We start from the raw sequence: 17,554 nt of genomic DNA on the forward strand, positions 1-17,554 counted from the left end.
GGGGTTATTGAAAGACACTATTAACATTCATTGCAAACCATTTCCCCATATGTTGACCTTTTTGAATTCATTATAATGCATTCATGATGCATTAGCCAATTGTAATTCAGACAAAGTGCTATGTCTTTCTGAGATTGCACTTTTCTGATGATCATGTGATGATGTCCTGATGTGTTTGTTCGCACATCTGTGCTCAAACACACAAATTAACTCTTGGCATGTTTCTCTTCTAGCCAACGCCGGGGCCTGTTATCCTAAGCAAGGTAATGGGCGAATGGCAGCCTGCTTTTTTTTTTTTTTTTTTTTATTGTTTACCACCACTTACCATCTTTTTGTTTTTCCCCAGTCATATTTTTTTGTTTGTGTAACCATACATATCCTCCCTGACTGTCTCCCTTTCTTTCCTGTGCACCTTCCACTGCAGGCTGTGTTGTCTATCAGTCACAGATAAAAAGCCAAACGCTGTCAGAGTGATGCGCCTCCTTTATAAAAGGACAGCAGAATGGGTAAACCCCAGAGACGGGACACAGAGAGAATATGTAAAGAATGTAGCAGAGGGTGTCAGAGGATTGAGGGAAAGCTCAGGGAGAAGGACAGGAGTGGGCGTGTGTGGAAGAACAAGGTCAGAATCGCTCCGTTATGTTCCCACCTGACTTTGAGTTGCACCATTTTCAGTATCTGTTTTCCCACTGTTTTCTAAGGAAACAATAAAATCACAAGCAGGTATATCACTATGGGACGTATAGCAAAACAAATTTGGTTTGAGCCTCTTCCTGTGATGTATTACCGAGGTATTTTACTTTCCTCATTTTTCTTCCCCTCAGAACTTGAAATCAATAACTTTGCAGGAAAACTGCTCTGTGCTGGTGGCAAATAGTCTAACATCCCATCCCATTTTCTCTCTCTTTCTCTCTGTCTCTCTTGCTTCTGTCTCTGTGCCGTAATTTCCCCACTCTCCTTTCTTGCATTCACGTCTCCACCCTGATCTCCTCTGCATGCTCGTGTCTTTTTGCACATGACTCCCCTCCTTCTTTCCGTCCTCTCCTTCATCCTCCCTTCTTCTCTTCTCTCTCTTCGCCCCCTCCAGATCCCGAGCGCGGTGGCAGTCACATGATCTCCACAGATGACTTGGAGTATCCACGAGAGTACCGGACGCTGGACAACAGAGGCCGTCGCTTCTCCAATGTGGGCCTCGTGCACACGTCGGAGCACCGGCACACGGTCAGTGCCGCCCAGAGCCTGGAGGCCCTGACCAACCTGCACAAGGCGGACATGGAGCGCAAGCGGGATGCTTTCATGGACCACCTGAAGAGCAAGTACCAACAGCAGCAGCAGCAACAGCAGCAGCAGCAGCAGCAGCAGCAGCTGCAGCATCCGCACCACAGCCCGCACCACAACCCGCCGTCGCCCTCGCCTTCCCACGCCAGCATGAGGGGCAGTCAGTCAGAGCGGGCAGCACGTGAGCAGGTATGAACTGCACCACCTCATCAGGATTTTTAAACAGTGACCAGTTAGTGACTCACTCACACGTCCATACAGCGCAGCATTTTTTCTATCACACTGTAACATCAGGAGAAACTTGGGGTCAAGTGTCATCTTCAGGGACACATTAGTTGGGGATCGAACCCATAACTTTCCTGTTGGAGGACAAGGCACAGTACCACCAATCCACACATCATCGTTAGTAATGCATCGATTATTAAATGATTTTCCAGTTTTGATAATCGACTAGGTTGGTTTTAGTGTAACTTAAATTAGATTTTTTTTGGTTTCCTTGCTCTGTTTAAATAAATCATTAAAACCGATTTATTTTGGTTTGTGGTCAAAACAAGACACAAGAAAACATCATCTTTTTCAACAATTAATGAAATAATTGTGAGATGCAGAGCTATTAATTAGTCAGCTAATGTTGTTCTGAGGTGGATTTTTCCACTTAATTACGTTCTTACGTCTACATGTCTCTCTCTTGACAGCAGAATTTGTTAAATCTGTGATTGGATTCAGTTCAGTTACCGTTGTCATGTCAATGGTTTGATTTGATCCGCTGCATTGCAATGCAGTGTTCCATATCAATTAGCAAAAGCTGTCAGATGAGAACATGAGTATGTTTTTTAAACATTTCTTTACGAATGAAATTGAAATGAGTCACAATCAAAAAGCAATATTATGTGGCTTTAACTGATTGTGTGCTGTCACTGTGTGACTCACAATCGTCCATGTGTGTGTACCTGGCCGTGTGTGTCTTAGAAATGATTATTTTCAACATCCCTATCATTACAAAAAATGACTGAATGTCACATGTGGTCAAGGGTATTTATCATTTAGTTGGAGCCATATTTATCATTATTTACACTATTTCTTGTCGGATCTCGTCAGATAAAAAGCAGCACAGCGATTCACAATACGATGATGGAGTCATGGACAACCTGCTCCCTGTTTGTCTGCAGAACTTTCATTGAGGAGCCACTCGTAACACTCTGGGGATAATGTGTTTTTCATCTTTTCATAGATATTTATCTCCTCCTTTCTCTCACTCTCTTGCATCTCACACACACTCTCACACACACACACTCTCACACACAAACACACTGTGTGAGCACCGCTGCTGTTTGTATTTTAAATACATTTTTGTGTAATAATGACGTGACAGAGAAAAAACACATCAGGCGAGAATGAAAGGGAGAGCGAGTGAGAGAGTGAGGGCGGGTGAAAGACAGGTGGAGTCCGTAGTTGCTGTGGCAACCTCACCCATATATGGCTAGTGGGGATATCGCATTGCAAAGGTCAGGTTGTGTGAATAGGGAGGAATTATAAAGACAGAAGCGAGCGAGAGGAATAACAAAAAACCACCACAAGGCACTCAGTTTAAAACAAACAGACATAATCAGCAGCTGTGAGAGTGGACGGTCCAAAGGTGACAGGGCATTTTCACTGCACTGGCGAGGAAACAGCAGCAGCAGCACCAGAAGCAGCAGATTCCTCGTCATCTCGTGGATGTGCAGAGCGTGGACAGAGAGGGAAGGAGGAAAGCGGGGAGGAGGAGGAGGAGGAGGAGGAGCTGGAGAGGAGCAGAGCACCCAGTCAAGCAGCCCACTGCTCAATTAGCCAGCACCAGCAGGAGCCAAGCATCCATCTGTGAAGGAGTTAATCGGCTGGTGTTGTAATGAATTAAATAAAGAGTTTCCGCCGCATGTGCTACTGAAGAGAGGGGGGGGGGGGAGGAGATTGACTGAGGGGAGAAGGAGAAAGAGAAGGAGGGGAGGGTAAGAGAAGCAGAGGGTGGGAGAGACGGGCAAACAAAAAAAAAAAACGCGATGAGGATTTGCTGCACCTGACGGACAGCCTGAGATGACTGGAGTGGTGGAAAGGCACAGGTGCACTGCAGGTGAGACGGGACTGGAAGCCAGCTGTCATAGAGATGTGTGTGTGTCTGCATGTGTTTGTGTGTGTGATTGGGAGGGGTGGGAGAGTAGGGGGCGAGGATGTGCCGGCCGGGATTAGTTTCCACGCCTGTTGTGTTTGTTGTGGTTGTTGTGGCGACAGTGTGTGCGTATGCTCAGAAGCCAAAGCTCAGACTAGACGAGGGCTGAGTGGACGATACTGTCAACTGCACACAGAGAGTCCTTTTTTGTCCGTCTGTCCTCTGGGTGAGCATGCGTTTATGTTGTGCAGACTAGTGTGGCTGTTTTTGTCTTTTTTTTATTTAACTTTAGAGAAAGAGTCCAAAGGCTGCGGTAACGTGAACCAGAGCGCAGGGAAAGAAGTGACGGGGAAAGAGAGTAGGAATGATGGAGAAGGGAGGGTGCAGAGAGGATGACGACATGAGAAAGAGACGGGGGTGGAGGAGGGGTGGTGAGAGTGCAGGCTGCTTTAGATGCTGGTCAGGTAACACTCTGCTCTGCTCTTGTGAGGCTACGTACCTCTCATTGAGCTTGGCGGCCAATTCCAGTGAGTGCACATCCACGTTTGTGTGTAGATCCATGCATGAATGTGTTTACGTTGCAGTCAGGGAATACATTTAAACCCCCAAAACCACTCAAGTTTAATCCAACTGACATAAGTTGTACAGCCTCCACAGAACTAATAGCATATTCATTTCAAGAGCTTCAATCAATGTGTCATCAGAGATTAGTCTGTCTTTATTTAGTAGAAATACATTAAATGCACTGATGTTTGCCAGGATGGATGTAACATTACAGGGGAATGACATAGTGTCTCTCTCACACACACACACACACACACACACACACACACCCTCCCAAAGACATATTTAAAGTCCAAGCTCAGTGCATCTGCCTCTGTCAGCAGAGCAACAGCTAGAACAGCACAAGGTGCTGGAGCATAATTGTGTTAACTTAACCTGAGAAGTGTGAGTAAACCTCATTAAAGCAACAAACAGAGAAACACCGGCAGATACAGACACACACACACACACACACGCACACACACACACACACACACACACACACACACACACACACACACACACACACACACACACACACACACACACACACACACACACACACACACACACACACACACACACACACACACACACAGAAAACCACAAATCACTCCTGAAACCATTAAAAGCCTTCACAGTCATTTGGGTTTGTGGGGGAAAATAAAGTCATTAACGTTGTCTGAACAAGTGAGCGGCAATTATTTATGATGCGCCAGTGATGCCAATGAGCTGCTGTTAGTTTAAGCAGATTATCCTGGATGAAACTCGACAGGCACTGACTGACACACTATGTGGTGGTCAAATCCAAACTGAAAAGACCTAATGTGTGTAGTGTCATGTCTCATCACTGACACTGACCTACTTTTTTTTCCCCAAGTCTGACTGAGAAACAGGTTTCTGAAAACCCACAGTAAGGTGTGATTCTTTTATACTTTCAGAACCCTGACTCCATGTTTTCTCAGATTAGATACAGCCTCTTAAAGGTGTCCCTTTATTTTATTATTGGACCATTTGTTCTTAAGACCAAAATACATGTATAACTAACAACTACCTATAGCTCCCGGCGCCTAGTGTGAGTTGATTTCTGTTGTTTGATATAATTAACAAACTGACATTTGCACAAGATAAAATAATTCTCGTTGATGGTTTGTTTTTAGATGATATAACGTGGTGGATGTCGAGCAGCCTCATCAAAGATCTCCTAAAGTCCAGTAATGTTCATAAAACATAGCATACTGCAGTTATATGTCAAGAAAGCAAACATGGTTTCATGGTTTCAGGCAGTCTGTCCCCACTGATCGCAAAAATAATGGATTAATCCAAGAGGGTTAGTGATGAGACACTTCCCCCCCCCCCACACACACACGTTACACCAGCTGCCGTCCAGATAATGAAAATATGGTCAGACGAGAGTGCGTCGACGTATCAGTCAATCAACCAATCAAAATGAGAGACGACAACTCCCGTTAAACTGGAGTTGTCTCGGCTGTAATTAAATCAGCTCACACACAAACAACACGAAGCAAGACTTTGTGCCAAAATGCGAGTATAAAAAAAAGCACTTGGATCACGGCCAAATGAGTGAACATAATGAGAATGAGATTACAATTAGGTAATAACGATGGAAAATGCTGCTGCTAATGCTCATGTTTACTCAAATAATATCAATCGTTTTTTGAGACAGTATGAAAAAGGAAGGCTGATAATGAGAAAAAAATAAAACACCAGACATCATAAATCAAAACTTTTTTTTTCCTCCCTGCGACAGGGAAAGTAATGTGGGTCCTGGGGAAGCGAAGCTGGATGGACTGAAAAGTGCCTGCAGATAAGAATAAGAAGTAGAATAACAGTTTGGATTGGAATTAAAATTCATGAACTCTGCCCAGTCCTTCTTTTTTCTTTTTTTAAATATTCCATGTCATTTTTGTGGTTTTCCTGCACCGTCATTGGCTTGGCCTGGCTTTCTGGGCATGAGAAATTCACCCTCCCGAGGCCACGCACTGGCAACATATGAGCACTTTTTCCTACATTGCAGCACAGTGGGAAAGGGCCGTCGCACAGGCGAGATATACAGCGCCGAAAAATGAGCAGGTGAGGTGGCAAAGCTGGGATGAAAAGAAAAGAGCACACGACAGGTGGATTCAGAGTGAAATAGACAGTGGGGGGAGAGGGGGGGCTGAGGAGGAGTGGTTGCTCGCCTGTGGTGGAGAAGTCTGGGAGTGAGGCCAGAGTTGCAACAACAGAGTGGGCTGCTGTTTCATTCGATTTCGCTCTTTTCATTTCTTCACCAGAGCCACAGCCAACAGTGCAGTCTTGTTTCAGGTGCATTGTAACCAGATGCCTGCAAAGCACAGGCTTCAGTCTTCACAGGCTCACACAGATGAGATGAACACTTCTGACGCCTGTGATTGTGATTTTAAGGATTTGTTTGTTTTGATAAACCTGTCAAACATATACCAGTATCATGCTCTGAATCTCCATACATATTTAATAAAAAGCATTCCAAAAAAAGAACAAATAAAGGCAAGAATAATCGAGTACCTTAGAGAAATAGTAAGCATTATTAACCCCATTGTGTTGTATCTGAAAAAGAAGGCAATAAATGTCAACTTTTTGTCCATAATATATTCTTTCAACTAAAATGTTTCAAACATGTTAAAGCCCTCCGCTTTGTTCAAAAAATAACTCAATGATTCAGCATGAAACTGTTCCATATATTAAAAAAATAATAATAATAATAAAAAAAAAATATGCACAAAACTATTCATGATATAAAAACTTTCTTTTTTTTTAAACCCCCATTAGGACATACAGTCAGAAAATATCTAACTCTCTGCTTTCTTTTTCCTCTTTTGTCCTTCATGAATCTCCACAGCAACAGCCCAACTACTGGAGCTTTAAGGTCAGTGCTCTGTGTCAAAGAGTCCCTGTGTGTGTGTGTGTTTGTCCTTCCTGTGTGTGTGTGTGTGTGTGTGTGTGTGTGTGTGTGTGTGTGTGTGTGTGTGTGTGTGTGTGTGAGAGAGATTGTGGAGTGGAGTGCTTCAGGTTGCTGTAGCAGAGGTGTCAGAGTTAGTGACAGCCTAAACTTCTCCAGCTCCATTTAAACTGCAGAGCCAATTCCCCCAGGATTTATGAAACCGCATCTCCACCTGCTTGGGTGCAAACACACCCAGAAGTCACGTGACCTCGCTGAAATATCACTCCGGCTCCGACTGAGACACGGAGAAGAAATTAGAGGTGCCGTCGAAGGGCGTTATTGAAACAATGCTGTGACATTAGCAGAGACGCATGAGCCGTGACTTTAGCTGCTGAGGGTGATTTATTCATAGATTGCAGAGATGAAATATGGAGTTGTGTACGCTGAAATGGCACTGGCATCAAGATGCATCGAGATGTTGAATTTAAAGAAAATTTGCGTATTGTAATGTGTATTATTTTGTCGAGGCGTCTCAAAGACAGAAATGCAGGTTAAACAACTTATCAGTGTGTGTGTGTGTGTGACTGTGTAAGAGGAAGAGCCTCAGGCTTATCTATAGTGTAGTCTTCCGTAAATCCCTGCGCACAATATCATTTGGACAGGGTGGAAATGTTACTGAATATCAATAACCATATGCCCTGACCCATGGGGAAGGCTCTGCTATTTATCTCTCTCTCTCTCTTTCTCTCTCCCACAAGTACTTTAACTTCAAACAAGAGTGATGTGAAGTGGAATTTAAAGCATCGTCCGTGGCATAAATCTATTACCCAAGCAAACGATTTGAACCTCTGCCGGACCCTCAGGTGGGCTGCAAAACACTGTAGGTGTGTGACGGTGAAAATTAAACCCGTATGTCAAATCATCAAGTTCTTTAGAGGGAATGATGTTTCCTCTAAAGAACTTGTTTGTTGCAATCGTTAGTGTTTGATCTCCTTTTTGTTTTGCTCCTGCAATTAACCCATAACGGATCTGTGTCACAGGAGCACCTTTGGTCAATTGCTGTGTGAATAATACACAACTCCTGATATGGACATCCTGGGGGTGTGAGTTATAGGTCACATCTTCAGGCTTTACAAAATGCATTATTTTGTCTTCTTATGTGTTACAAACAGGAGTGTAGTGATAATTGTGCAGAAGTTTTCTTTTATTATTGTTCATAAAAACGAACCAATCACGATTTGAATTCAGTCCGTTTTTCAAAATTTTGAGTACTTTTTGCTCAGTTATGTTTATATAGTTGGGGGAAAGGAAACACAAAATATTTCATCAGATTGCCTATAGGTTGAGCAGAAAAACAGGATATATTGCATATTGCATATTCTTATAGCCTCTGTATATGTTGTAACACAGTAATGGTAAAAAGCAGCCTAAATACTCTGCTTTCTTAGGGATAATCATTGTAATTCTTAACTAAAAAGTAAAAAAAAACTGCTGAACTGCTTAGAGCTTATAGAGCAGGGGTTCTCAAAGTTTTGATACCTGACGGCCAATTTAGGAACCCAACATTGGACTGAGGGCCGCCAAAGGAAAGGAAAAGGAAAAAAATACAGAAATAAATTATTTATTTAATTTAATTTAATGACCAGATTGCAGTTCTACAGTTTAGCGTTAAGTAATATAAGCGTTAATATAATGTAGTTTAAGCATTAATATAATAACGCTTTATAATTTACTGGGTAATTACCCAGTATTTTGGCCATTGTTCTTACCTTCTAATTACAGGTAAATACCAAGTAACACATAATATTTATATATAACCAAGTAATATTTCTGTTACCATATATTTACTGGATAAATAGCTAGTAATTGGGGGCTGTAGCTACCTGCTTATTACCCAATAATACACTAAAATTCTCCATATAGAAACCAGGTAAATACCCAGTATTTTTGTTTACACTTATTGGTCTGTATCCAGTAATGTCCAATAAACATTTAAAAAGCTTAGTGGCTCCTGGATTAAAACTATCAACTGTAATTCATTGTGGTATAGAGCCTTTCGGTTTAGAATGATGAAAACGGGAGAAAAGACAAAAACACGTACAATTCGAAATGAAAAATCACTCGCCAAAATAGTTGCAGATAAATATTCCTGCCAGTCATCTTATCGTTTGCTGTAGTTATTGTCGTTGGTCTAAAAAACTCTAAAAACTTTTTATTCATGATTTGGTTCCTTCTTGTCACAGTAAATTGCAGTTCAGTCAATCAGTTGATATTGCTTTGCAGCGGCCAAGAAACGGAAAAGAAAAAGACCGTCTTTATTTCACCGTAGAACCCAAGTCTCCTCCTGGATTCTGAAAATAAGCACTCCATGATTACACCTCTTTTATTATTACACCAATGACAACAATTCCAGGTGTTGGCTATGAAATAACAGACATGATTGTACCTTAAAACCACGCCTCGCCATGTTTTGCGGCTGTGATCTTCTGTTCTTTATGTATCCGTCAGAAAAGAGAAACGCGGCAGCTGTCGGAGAAATCATCTCCGCCATTTTGCTCCCTCTCCTTCTGAGCACTGCAATTGCCTCCGCACACACTTTGCAGCAATTTGACAGAGCAATTTATGCCGTGCATTGATGACGCCTGGTTTTATGAAGACATGGGATTCGAGGAGTGCTGGGGTTTTAAGGAATTGTGCAGCCGGAGCTGAATAGTGGGGCCTGAGAGCTGAGACACAGAAGAAAAGAAAAAAAAATCAAGAAAAATAATGATAGTGGCAGGAGAGAAGGCGCAGACAAACGGATGTGAAAGATGGATTGATTCAGGGAGCTGTTTTCTCTCTATTTTGTCATATTGAGAGCTGTGAAATGTTTCTTGTGTGGAAGAAGAGTCGTGTTGTGGGTGAGGGAATACTCAAATACAGACAGCGAGAGCTATAAAAAACAAAAGAAAAAACCTGTGCTGCTCTGGCCTCTGCCACTGGAGACCAAGAAAGATGAAAATACAGTGACATGAGTCACCGCAGCAGGAGTCAGAGGAGAGATTTGGGGGAGAACAAATGAGTGACGGGATAAAAAGTGAAGAGAGGAAGGTAGACGACTTGAGGCAAAGATTTTGTTGAGGAGAAAGACATGACTCGGAGGAGGAAGAAGATTGAAAACATGCAGATTGAAGGGGTTTGAGGATAGTGACTTTAACGACATGTGACCATTTCATATCCACGAGCCAGAGAAGTCGTTTTTTACGTCATTTTAGATAACGTCAAGTTGTGCTTGACATTTTCTGTAGGTGATGTTTTTCATTGTATTGTCTTACCTCTAACCCTACAACAAGAGAACTGTTGTAATTAGGGAAAAGATCAGATAGAAGAAGTCTAGCAACATAACTTTAAGGTTTACCTTCATGTTAAATTGCCGTCACCAAACCCCGTTCTCGACAGTTATTAATACAGACGTACACATGTGCTTTTACATGCTGTTATTTCATGCTCTTTGTTTGTATATTTTGAATTGTAACCCTTTACCACCTTAGCCTCAAAATATTTTTGATTATTTTAACCTATAAGCGCCTGAAGATCAGTGATTTAAGGAAAAAAAGTGATTTTGCCCATTGTTCCAGAATATCCTTCAATATCTGGCAGTTATTTACATATGACTGGATGTTAAAATAGTGTATTTATAATTTAAAAACGAAAAAAAACAACACATTTTATTTAAAATGAACACTATAGTTGTACCTGAACACCAGTGTGTTAAATTCGAACAGTATAAAATATATTTAATACAACATTTGTTTGAGTCTTACCGTAATAACCACAGGTTGGCTTTGACGTGCAACTTCTCAGCTTTCAGAAGCCACTGGAATTTTTTCCCATTTGTTTGTGATATTGTTTCAGATATCGCCCACATTCATCATGTGTCAGTGGCAAAAATGTCTGACCCCACTTAGCTGTTTACATTTGAAGAACACAGCAGGTTAATGTGATATGGGTCAGTTCACAACAACGGGAACAGTTTCAGTTCTCCAACTTTTTTTTATAGCACCTGAGATAATATTGAGCTCTCGAAGTAAACACCACTATCACCAACGTAGAAATACAGTGGTGCAAATAGGCCGAGCAAAGTCAGCAACAGACTTTTATTATTATTATTTATTATTTGTTTCATTTTCTACGTCAAAATTCCATAACTCCGATCACATGCCCTGGTATATGCAGTAGAACAGTATTTCTTATTTTACACTATAGAAAACGCTCTGAGAACCATAGTCATATTGTATTTCCACACGGGCTCACTCTGATATTTGCTTAAAATGTTACCAGGAATATGTCATTTTCTTATACAGCACCACTAGACAATGTCAGGAAAGTATGATACAATATTAAAGCTCACATAGAGTGGTCCTGTTGCACATATATTTTAGTTATGGAGGTCTACTTACATACATTAACTTGTTTTTATGGTCAAAAACCTCCTAGTTGCTGTAAACGAACCAATAGAAATCTCTCTTTTCTGACGGTGTTCCTGAGCCGCGATATTTCAGACATAAATCTCACACCCAGAAAACAGAGTGTGTTGTGATTGGCCAGCCAGCATAGAGCCTTCCCAACTGTCTTGTGATTGGCCAATACCGGGAAGTGACATCAGCACAACACCTGCTCTCAGAAGCGCAGCTCCCCCCTCTGGAACGGTGGATGCACTGCTACTCATTATCAAACAATGTTTTAACAATGTTTAAAAAAGTCCCTTTTATGACTTTGACCCACCTCCACCTCCACAACGGACGTTATTCTTCTTCTGCGGTTCAATGTACACAATCGGATGTGCCCAGACCAGGAGGATCTGCTGTTCACATGACCGGGCCGGATTTTTTCTGAGATCTCGCTGAGCCCGAAATTACAATAAAACACAGCGTTCTCAGCATTGGCTGAACTGTTTGTTTTCGAAACTTCAGGGCTTCTTGAACAAGGTAATGAAGCAGATACACACTAAAAACTGCGTTAATTGGAACTTCCGTTCTAGGTCCACTTTAATGCTTCCACAGTTACAGGAGAATGAACAACATAAAAGTGCATGAAGATGTGCTACATGCATTAAGTCTGTAAAATGCTGTCTAAATTCTACAATTGTGGCACCAGCATGAGCAGAAATACCAAGACAAATTCACTGAATCTCATCAAGGATGTCGCGACAGCAGTGGAGGGAAAATTGGCCAGTAAAAAACTGAGAATGCCACAAATCCATCCACTCGTCTGATAGCCGGCGTATTTGTTGTTAAGGCAATTAATCAAGTGACATCCTTCAAAATGTTCTTCAGACAAGCAGGATCTGACCAGGAGTTAATTAACATGAAGATGAGCGGACATTACAAGTAAAAACACAGGATTTGGTTTGCTGACAAATAAGATGGCGTTGGGTGAGCTGTCCACAAAAAAAAAATACCTTGACCTCAAAACAGAGCTCTATGTGTATGAATGTGCATGCACCCATGCTTTGTGTAGACAAGCACACCAAACAGGAAACAACATGGTGGGAGGTTGAATTGATTTTAAAGCCGTGTGTAGCCTCGGGTCTGTTGTCTGGCTGCCGTGTCCTGCTTTCCTCTCCGTTCGCTTGTGTTCGGTGTAAGATCATCCTGTTCCTGACTTGTTCCTCTACGTCTTTATAAAAGTGTAGAGTTCTCAACAATAATTGAGTGTTGCAGAGAAAGCCTGGATCACTCTCGGAGAAAAGGTTTGAGTTCTGGGGGGGAGGGAGGGAGGGGAGTGAAGAGGAAAGAAAGGAGGAGGTAAAACCAGTTTGTGATCACAATGATGTTTAACATGACTCATACGACCAGATGCATGACCAGATGGTGCGTTCACATATATTTACACTGCAAAATGACTACAAAAAGATATTCTCTGTTTTCATATCACATAAATCACCAATATTGCAGTCAGTGTTTGGAGGCGGCTGTAAAGCGGCAAACTGACTGAGAGTGTAATGACAGCTGTGGTAAACCTGCACACATTCATGCACAAGGGTTTCATCATGGTGAGACAGAGCAGACCATTATTCAGTCACTTTCCTGACATGGATTCCGTTTTTGTTCTTCTTCTGTTTGAGGTGCTTCTCACAAATTGAACATGCAGACATTGAGAGCAGTGAGCTCAGTCATTCAGCACCGTGTTCTCACTTCCCTTTTTTTTTTTTGCTTTTCATAGAGAGCATTTAGCCTTGAGACAGAACGAGATGACTTAAGAGTTTGAAAAACAAGTTTTTCTCTGAGACAAACACAGGGTGTTGAAAAATCAATATATTGTTAGTCTTTTTGGGGCTGCAATGATTATTAATCGAGTCTTCTGTGTTTTTAATAATGAAAACATGTTTCTTTTAGTTTTCAGCTTCTTAAATATGACTATGGGCCCACACAACAAAGCAATCATTAAAACCGAATAACTTTGTTTTGTGGACAAAACAAGACATTTGAGAATGTCATCATTTTCCGATTTGAGCAACAGTTTCCAACTTATTTTTTTAACCAAACAACTAATCGATGAATTGATTCATCCATTATGAAAATAATTGTTGATTGAAGCCCTAGTATTAAAATAATTTTAATGAACATGTCTGTAACATGCTTTGGTCAAAATACCATAAGAATGAAGCACCACAGCAGTTCAATCACCCTGGCAAAACAGCCCTGTTCAGAACGCTCTGTTTAGTAGTATCTATTTAGGTCCACCTTAAAAAAAAGGGACCCTTAAGGGACAGGAAATGACATCAGCCACAGAGGCTACTGGGAGCTAACAGCAGTTAGCATTTGGAAAAGTGATCATTTGCAGGCTCTAGCAGGCACATTGCCGTCATATATAACATGTATCCACTGGACAGATACATCCTCTGTGGCTGGAAGTTTGTGTAGAACTCTGTGCTGCACTGTGGAGCCAAGAATAGACTTCCGTTTTTTTGGGATACCGTTGCCCTCGCCAGCACTCTCGCATGTTTTATGGACAAAGCGAATTCCAGGAATTTAGCGCATTGTGACGTCCCAGTGAGAGAGGAAGTCAACATGGCGTGGTTTATCTCCTGTACTTAGACTGAGGAGGACCACAAAAAACATGAGTGAGTCATCTTTTTTCACACTTTACCGACTGATAGGGCCTCCAGAGTCCCAAATACAAGGATTTAAATGATTAAATAGTTCATTTTGCGTAACATGTCCCCTTTAAATACAAAGTTAGTGCATTTATACCTGAGGTGTAAATGTGCGTGTGATCGCTCTTAAGACATTATCATTCATTTAATGATTTCAATGCAGGATTCAAATCATAACATGCTACTGTAAATACTGTTATGTGCAGCATCATATTTCCACTCTCTGCAGCTCGTCAGGATGTGTCAGATGTTTGCTGTACGTGCTGCTTCTCTGTGCTGCTGTTGACTTTCTGTTCAGTGTGGTCACAGTTTAGATAAATGACCCCATTACAAAACATGGTGCGTGTTATCTGTCAGAATCAGGCCGTCCCTGTGTGTGTTCTCAGACACGATCACGTGACCACTATCATTCAGGGTGCAGTGACTGAATTATGTACACTGTACAAAGGAGCTTTCAGCATACATCATAAAAATGATCTTTCCACTTCTCGGACATGATGGAGCATGTGACGTGCCTCTTAAACATACATCTAAAAAAGCAAGGCTGTTGATTTAAAAGCGTGAATTACCAGTGATAACACTTGTCACATGACACAGGGTCTCCCTACACTTTATTACTGTAACGCTGCAATAATTTGTTGATTAATTGACTGACCAGCATTCAGTCGACACTCCTGATTTATCTCATTTTAATTAGCTACACCATTAATTGCTTAACTAACACATCTATCTGGCAGCAAAGACAAAGAGTCTACAGTACGAGTCGTACTTTATGTCATCTTCACGACCCTGAATCTTGGGTTTAGCACCAAGTTGGCACTTAACAGAAAATGCATTTCATTTTTTTTTCATTTTTGTGGGTCATAAAGCAAAGTATTGGACAAATTAATGAGCAATTATCTGCTCATAGTTTCGATATTTTTATCTTCAAACCACTACCTCAGCTAATAAAAAAGCAAGTGGTTTGATCATTTATTGGGTTTCTCTGATACACAACATTAAATACGGCACAGTTTTAATGGAACAGATTATATGGAAAAATATGTAATACACAGTGTTGTAATTTACAAATGCTTTGTTACTGTACTTAAGTACAAAATTCACATATTTGTACTTTACATTGATATTTGTATACTATCTTTGTATCTCGATACTCCCAAATAAAACCAGAAAAAGAAGAGTTAATGGTCCGAATTTATAAATAGTGCTTTTCTAGTCTTAAAGAGCTGCTTTACATACTTCATCATGGGGTTCAGTGTCTTACCAAGAGCCATGAATTGAACCCACAATCTTCCAGTGCTCAATCCTAACTCCTCACTGTTTCAATTCAAGACTTTTACTTAAGTAATACTAAAAAGTGACTTCAACTTCTACCTAAGTAATTTTCTGGTAAGATATTAGTATCCCTTTTCGGTACTTTAAAGAAGACTGGTATTATAAACTCTCGCAGCAGTCCCCGTTTATTGTGCAGTGTTGCCTTGTGGCTTATTGTTCATTCAACAGAATCATTAATGGATTCATGAGTGTGTCCCGTGTTTATGAATGAAGTCAAACCGCTCGGTGAGTTAATGAGTGCGGAGATGCCTCCCGTTAATTAAAGACCACATTAATGAAAGTCACAGTCGATCCATGCTGAGTTCTGACACACAGGAAGGCAGAGGAGGAAATATTTGGGTAGAGGGGAAAAAAAAACCTTGTTCACGGATGAGGAGAGAGAGACACAAACTACTGTCCTATGTCCAATGATGTGTCTTCCCTCCGCTATCCAAACAATCTGCAGATGGCATTCAGGGAGCTCATTACAGCGGCCTCAGAGCTGGAGGAGCTGCTGCAGCAGTGGGGGATCAGGGAGCCAGTTCAGTGATCTCAGCCCCAGCTGCACTGACAGTCTCTCAGTGAAGGATGCCTGGGCACGGGCCAGCAGGATAAGCCCACACTGACAGCCTAGGATTTGCATTAGCTTCTCTTTCCACCCCGCAAGCATACATTTGGAGTTTGTGGCTGCACGGGGACAAGAGTTGAGATGGGGCCACTTGGGATGTGTGCAGTGTCAAGCAAACGTGCCTTATCTTATGCTCTGCTGAAACACAACTTCCCGTATTAATTTTGCTCCTCACCCACCTTAGATGAGTCACACGGAGGCTGATGCCCTCGAGTGCCGCGCCACTTGAGTACAACTTTATTGTGTTTTCTCCTCGTGTCAGATACTGTGACATTGGTAATTCTTAGAGAATGACTGGGAGCTAAACTATTGTCAGTGTCTTATTAATCCTGTAACATGCTTCGTTGTGTGGGAGTCTCATTTGGGTGTTCACTGTCTTTTTTGTTCGGGTTTACTCCAGGTCCTTGTCCAAATCCATTCTCTCCGCCTTGATTTTACCTCTTGGTGGATAACTCTGTCTCCGTGTGTTTTTTCACCCACAGAGCCGCAGCCCACGGCATTCCCAGTCTACCCAGTCTGGGCTTGCCGACCAGGCCGCCAAGCTCTCCTTTGCCTCTGCTGAATCCTTGGAGACCATGTCAGAAGCCGACCTCCCTCTGGGCTTCAACCGGATGAATCGTTTCCGCCAGAGCCTGCCGCTGTCCCGCTCCGCCAGCCAGAATAAGCTGCGATCTCCAGGTTAACATTTGAAATGCTGCTGAAAGGGTTGTGTGACTACATGCTGTTGGGACTTGAGACTTTAGGATTTGCAGCTGTCTGTTCACTCCATATACCTGGTGATGTGAACTACTGTGCTGGAAAAATAGTTATACTCACTTTATTTTCCATAATAGTTTTGGTTTAGTCCAATTTCTCTCTTGTAGAGAGCTTGAGAGCAGTCAGCTCTCTTTACACTTAACCAGGTAGTGAACTTACTGTTCCAGTTTATTCAGCCAGAATACACAAGCAGACTTTTTCCTATGAGGTCTTTGCAGGTGCACTATGGTTATTTTAGTGCCTATACTTATTTGACTGTGACATGGCTGCAGACCTGTGTAAATCATGCAGGACTGAAGATGTGCTCATGTGCAGCTGAACTGCAGACGTAAGAACAGGTTTACTACTAAAGGGCATTTGCAGTCTGGAGAGGATTAGTGTGAGGCTGGTCCAAACACATAAAGACCAAGGTGTGTTTTTATATCAGACTTGGGGAGATAAAAAAGAAGTGGCTGTAAAACTAAAGTGGCAGTGACTGATGAGGGACATTTTGAGTGAGGAGTTCAGGCAGAGGGAGAACAGCACAGCTGCCAATCTTCTTTACTCAATGTCTCTATAACTTCTGTCTTTGTCTTATTCTCTCTCAACCTTAGCTGCTGTATCTTACTTATTTTGCTTGACTTTTAATCACTGGTCTTTCTTTGCTTTGTTTGTTGTTGTGTTTGTCCCACGGTGTATGAAGATGAATATCCAGGTTAGTCAGGCATCAGAGTTGCCTTTTTCCTGTAAAATCAAGGGTTGCAGCAAAGTTTTCTATGATGTGTCTTTTTGGAGAATCTATTGTTCATTCTATCATAATTTTTGCACTTTATTTGTGCATTGACACCCAACTCA

At 41.8% G+C, this 17,554-nt stretch overlaps 1 protein-coding gene across 1 annotated transcript in view; it reads left to right on the plus strand.

Moving 5' to 3' along the window:
* Positions 1-238: 238 nt before the first annotated feature.
* The window catches only part of srcin1a (SRC kinase signaling inhibitor 1a), a gene marked incomplete at its 3' end in the record, with an annotated part of 47,441 nt that continues 30,125 nt past the window's right edge, over positions 239-17,554 (plus strand). The window contains exons 1-4 of the mRNA XM_083895884.1: positions 239-263; positions 1,088-1,467; positions 6,843-6,869; positions 16,447-16,642. Of these exons, the coding sequence (XP_083752010.1) occupies positions 1,111-1,467; positions 6,843-6,869; positions 16,447-16,642 (580 nt within the window). The 5' untranslated portion in view covers positions 239-263; positions 1,088-1,110. The remainder of the gene's footprint in view (positions 264-1,087; positions 1,468-6,842; positions 6,870-16,446; positions 16,643-17,554) is intronic.

This window comes from Microchirus variegatus, assembly GCF_963457635.1.
Source record: "Microchirus variegatus genome assembly, chromosome: 10".
NCBI classification, from domain to species: Eukaryota; Metazoa; Chordata; class Actinopteri; order Pleuronectiformes; family Soleidae; genus Microchirus; species Microchirus variegatus.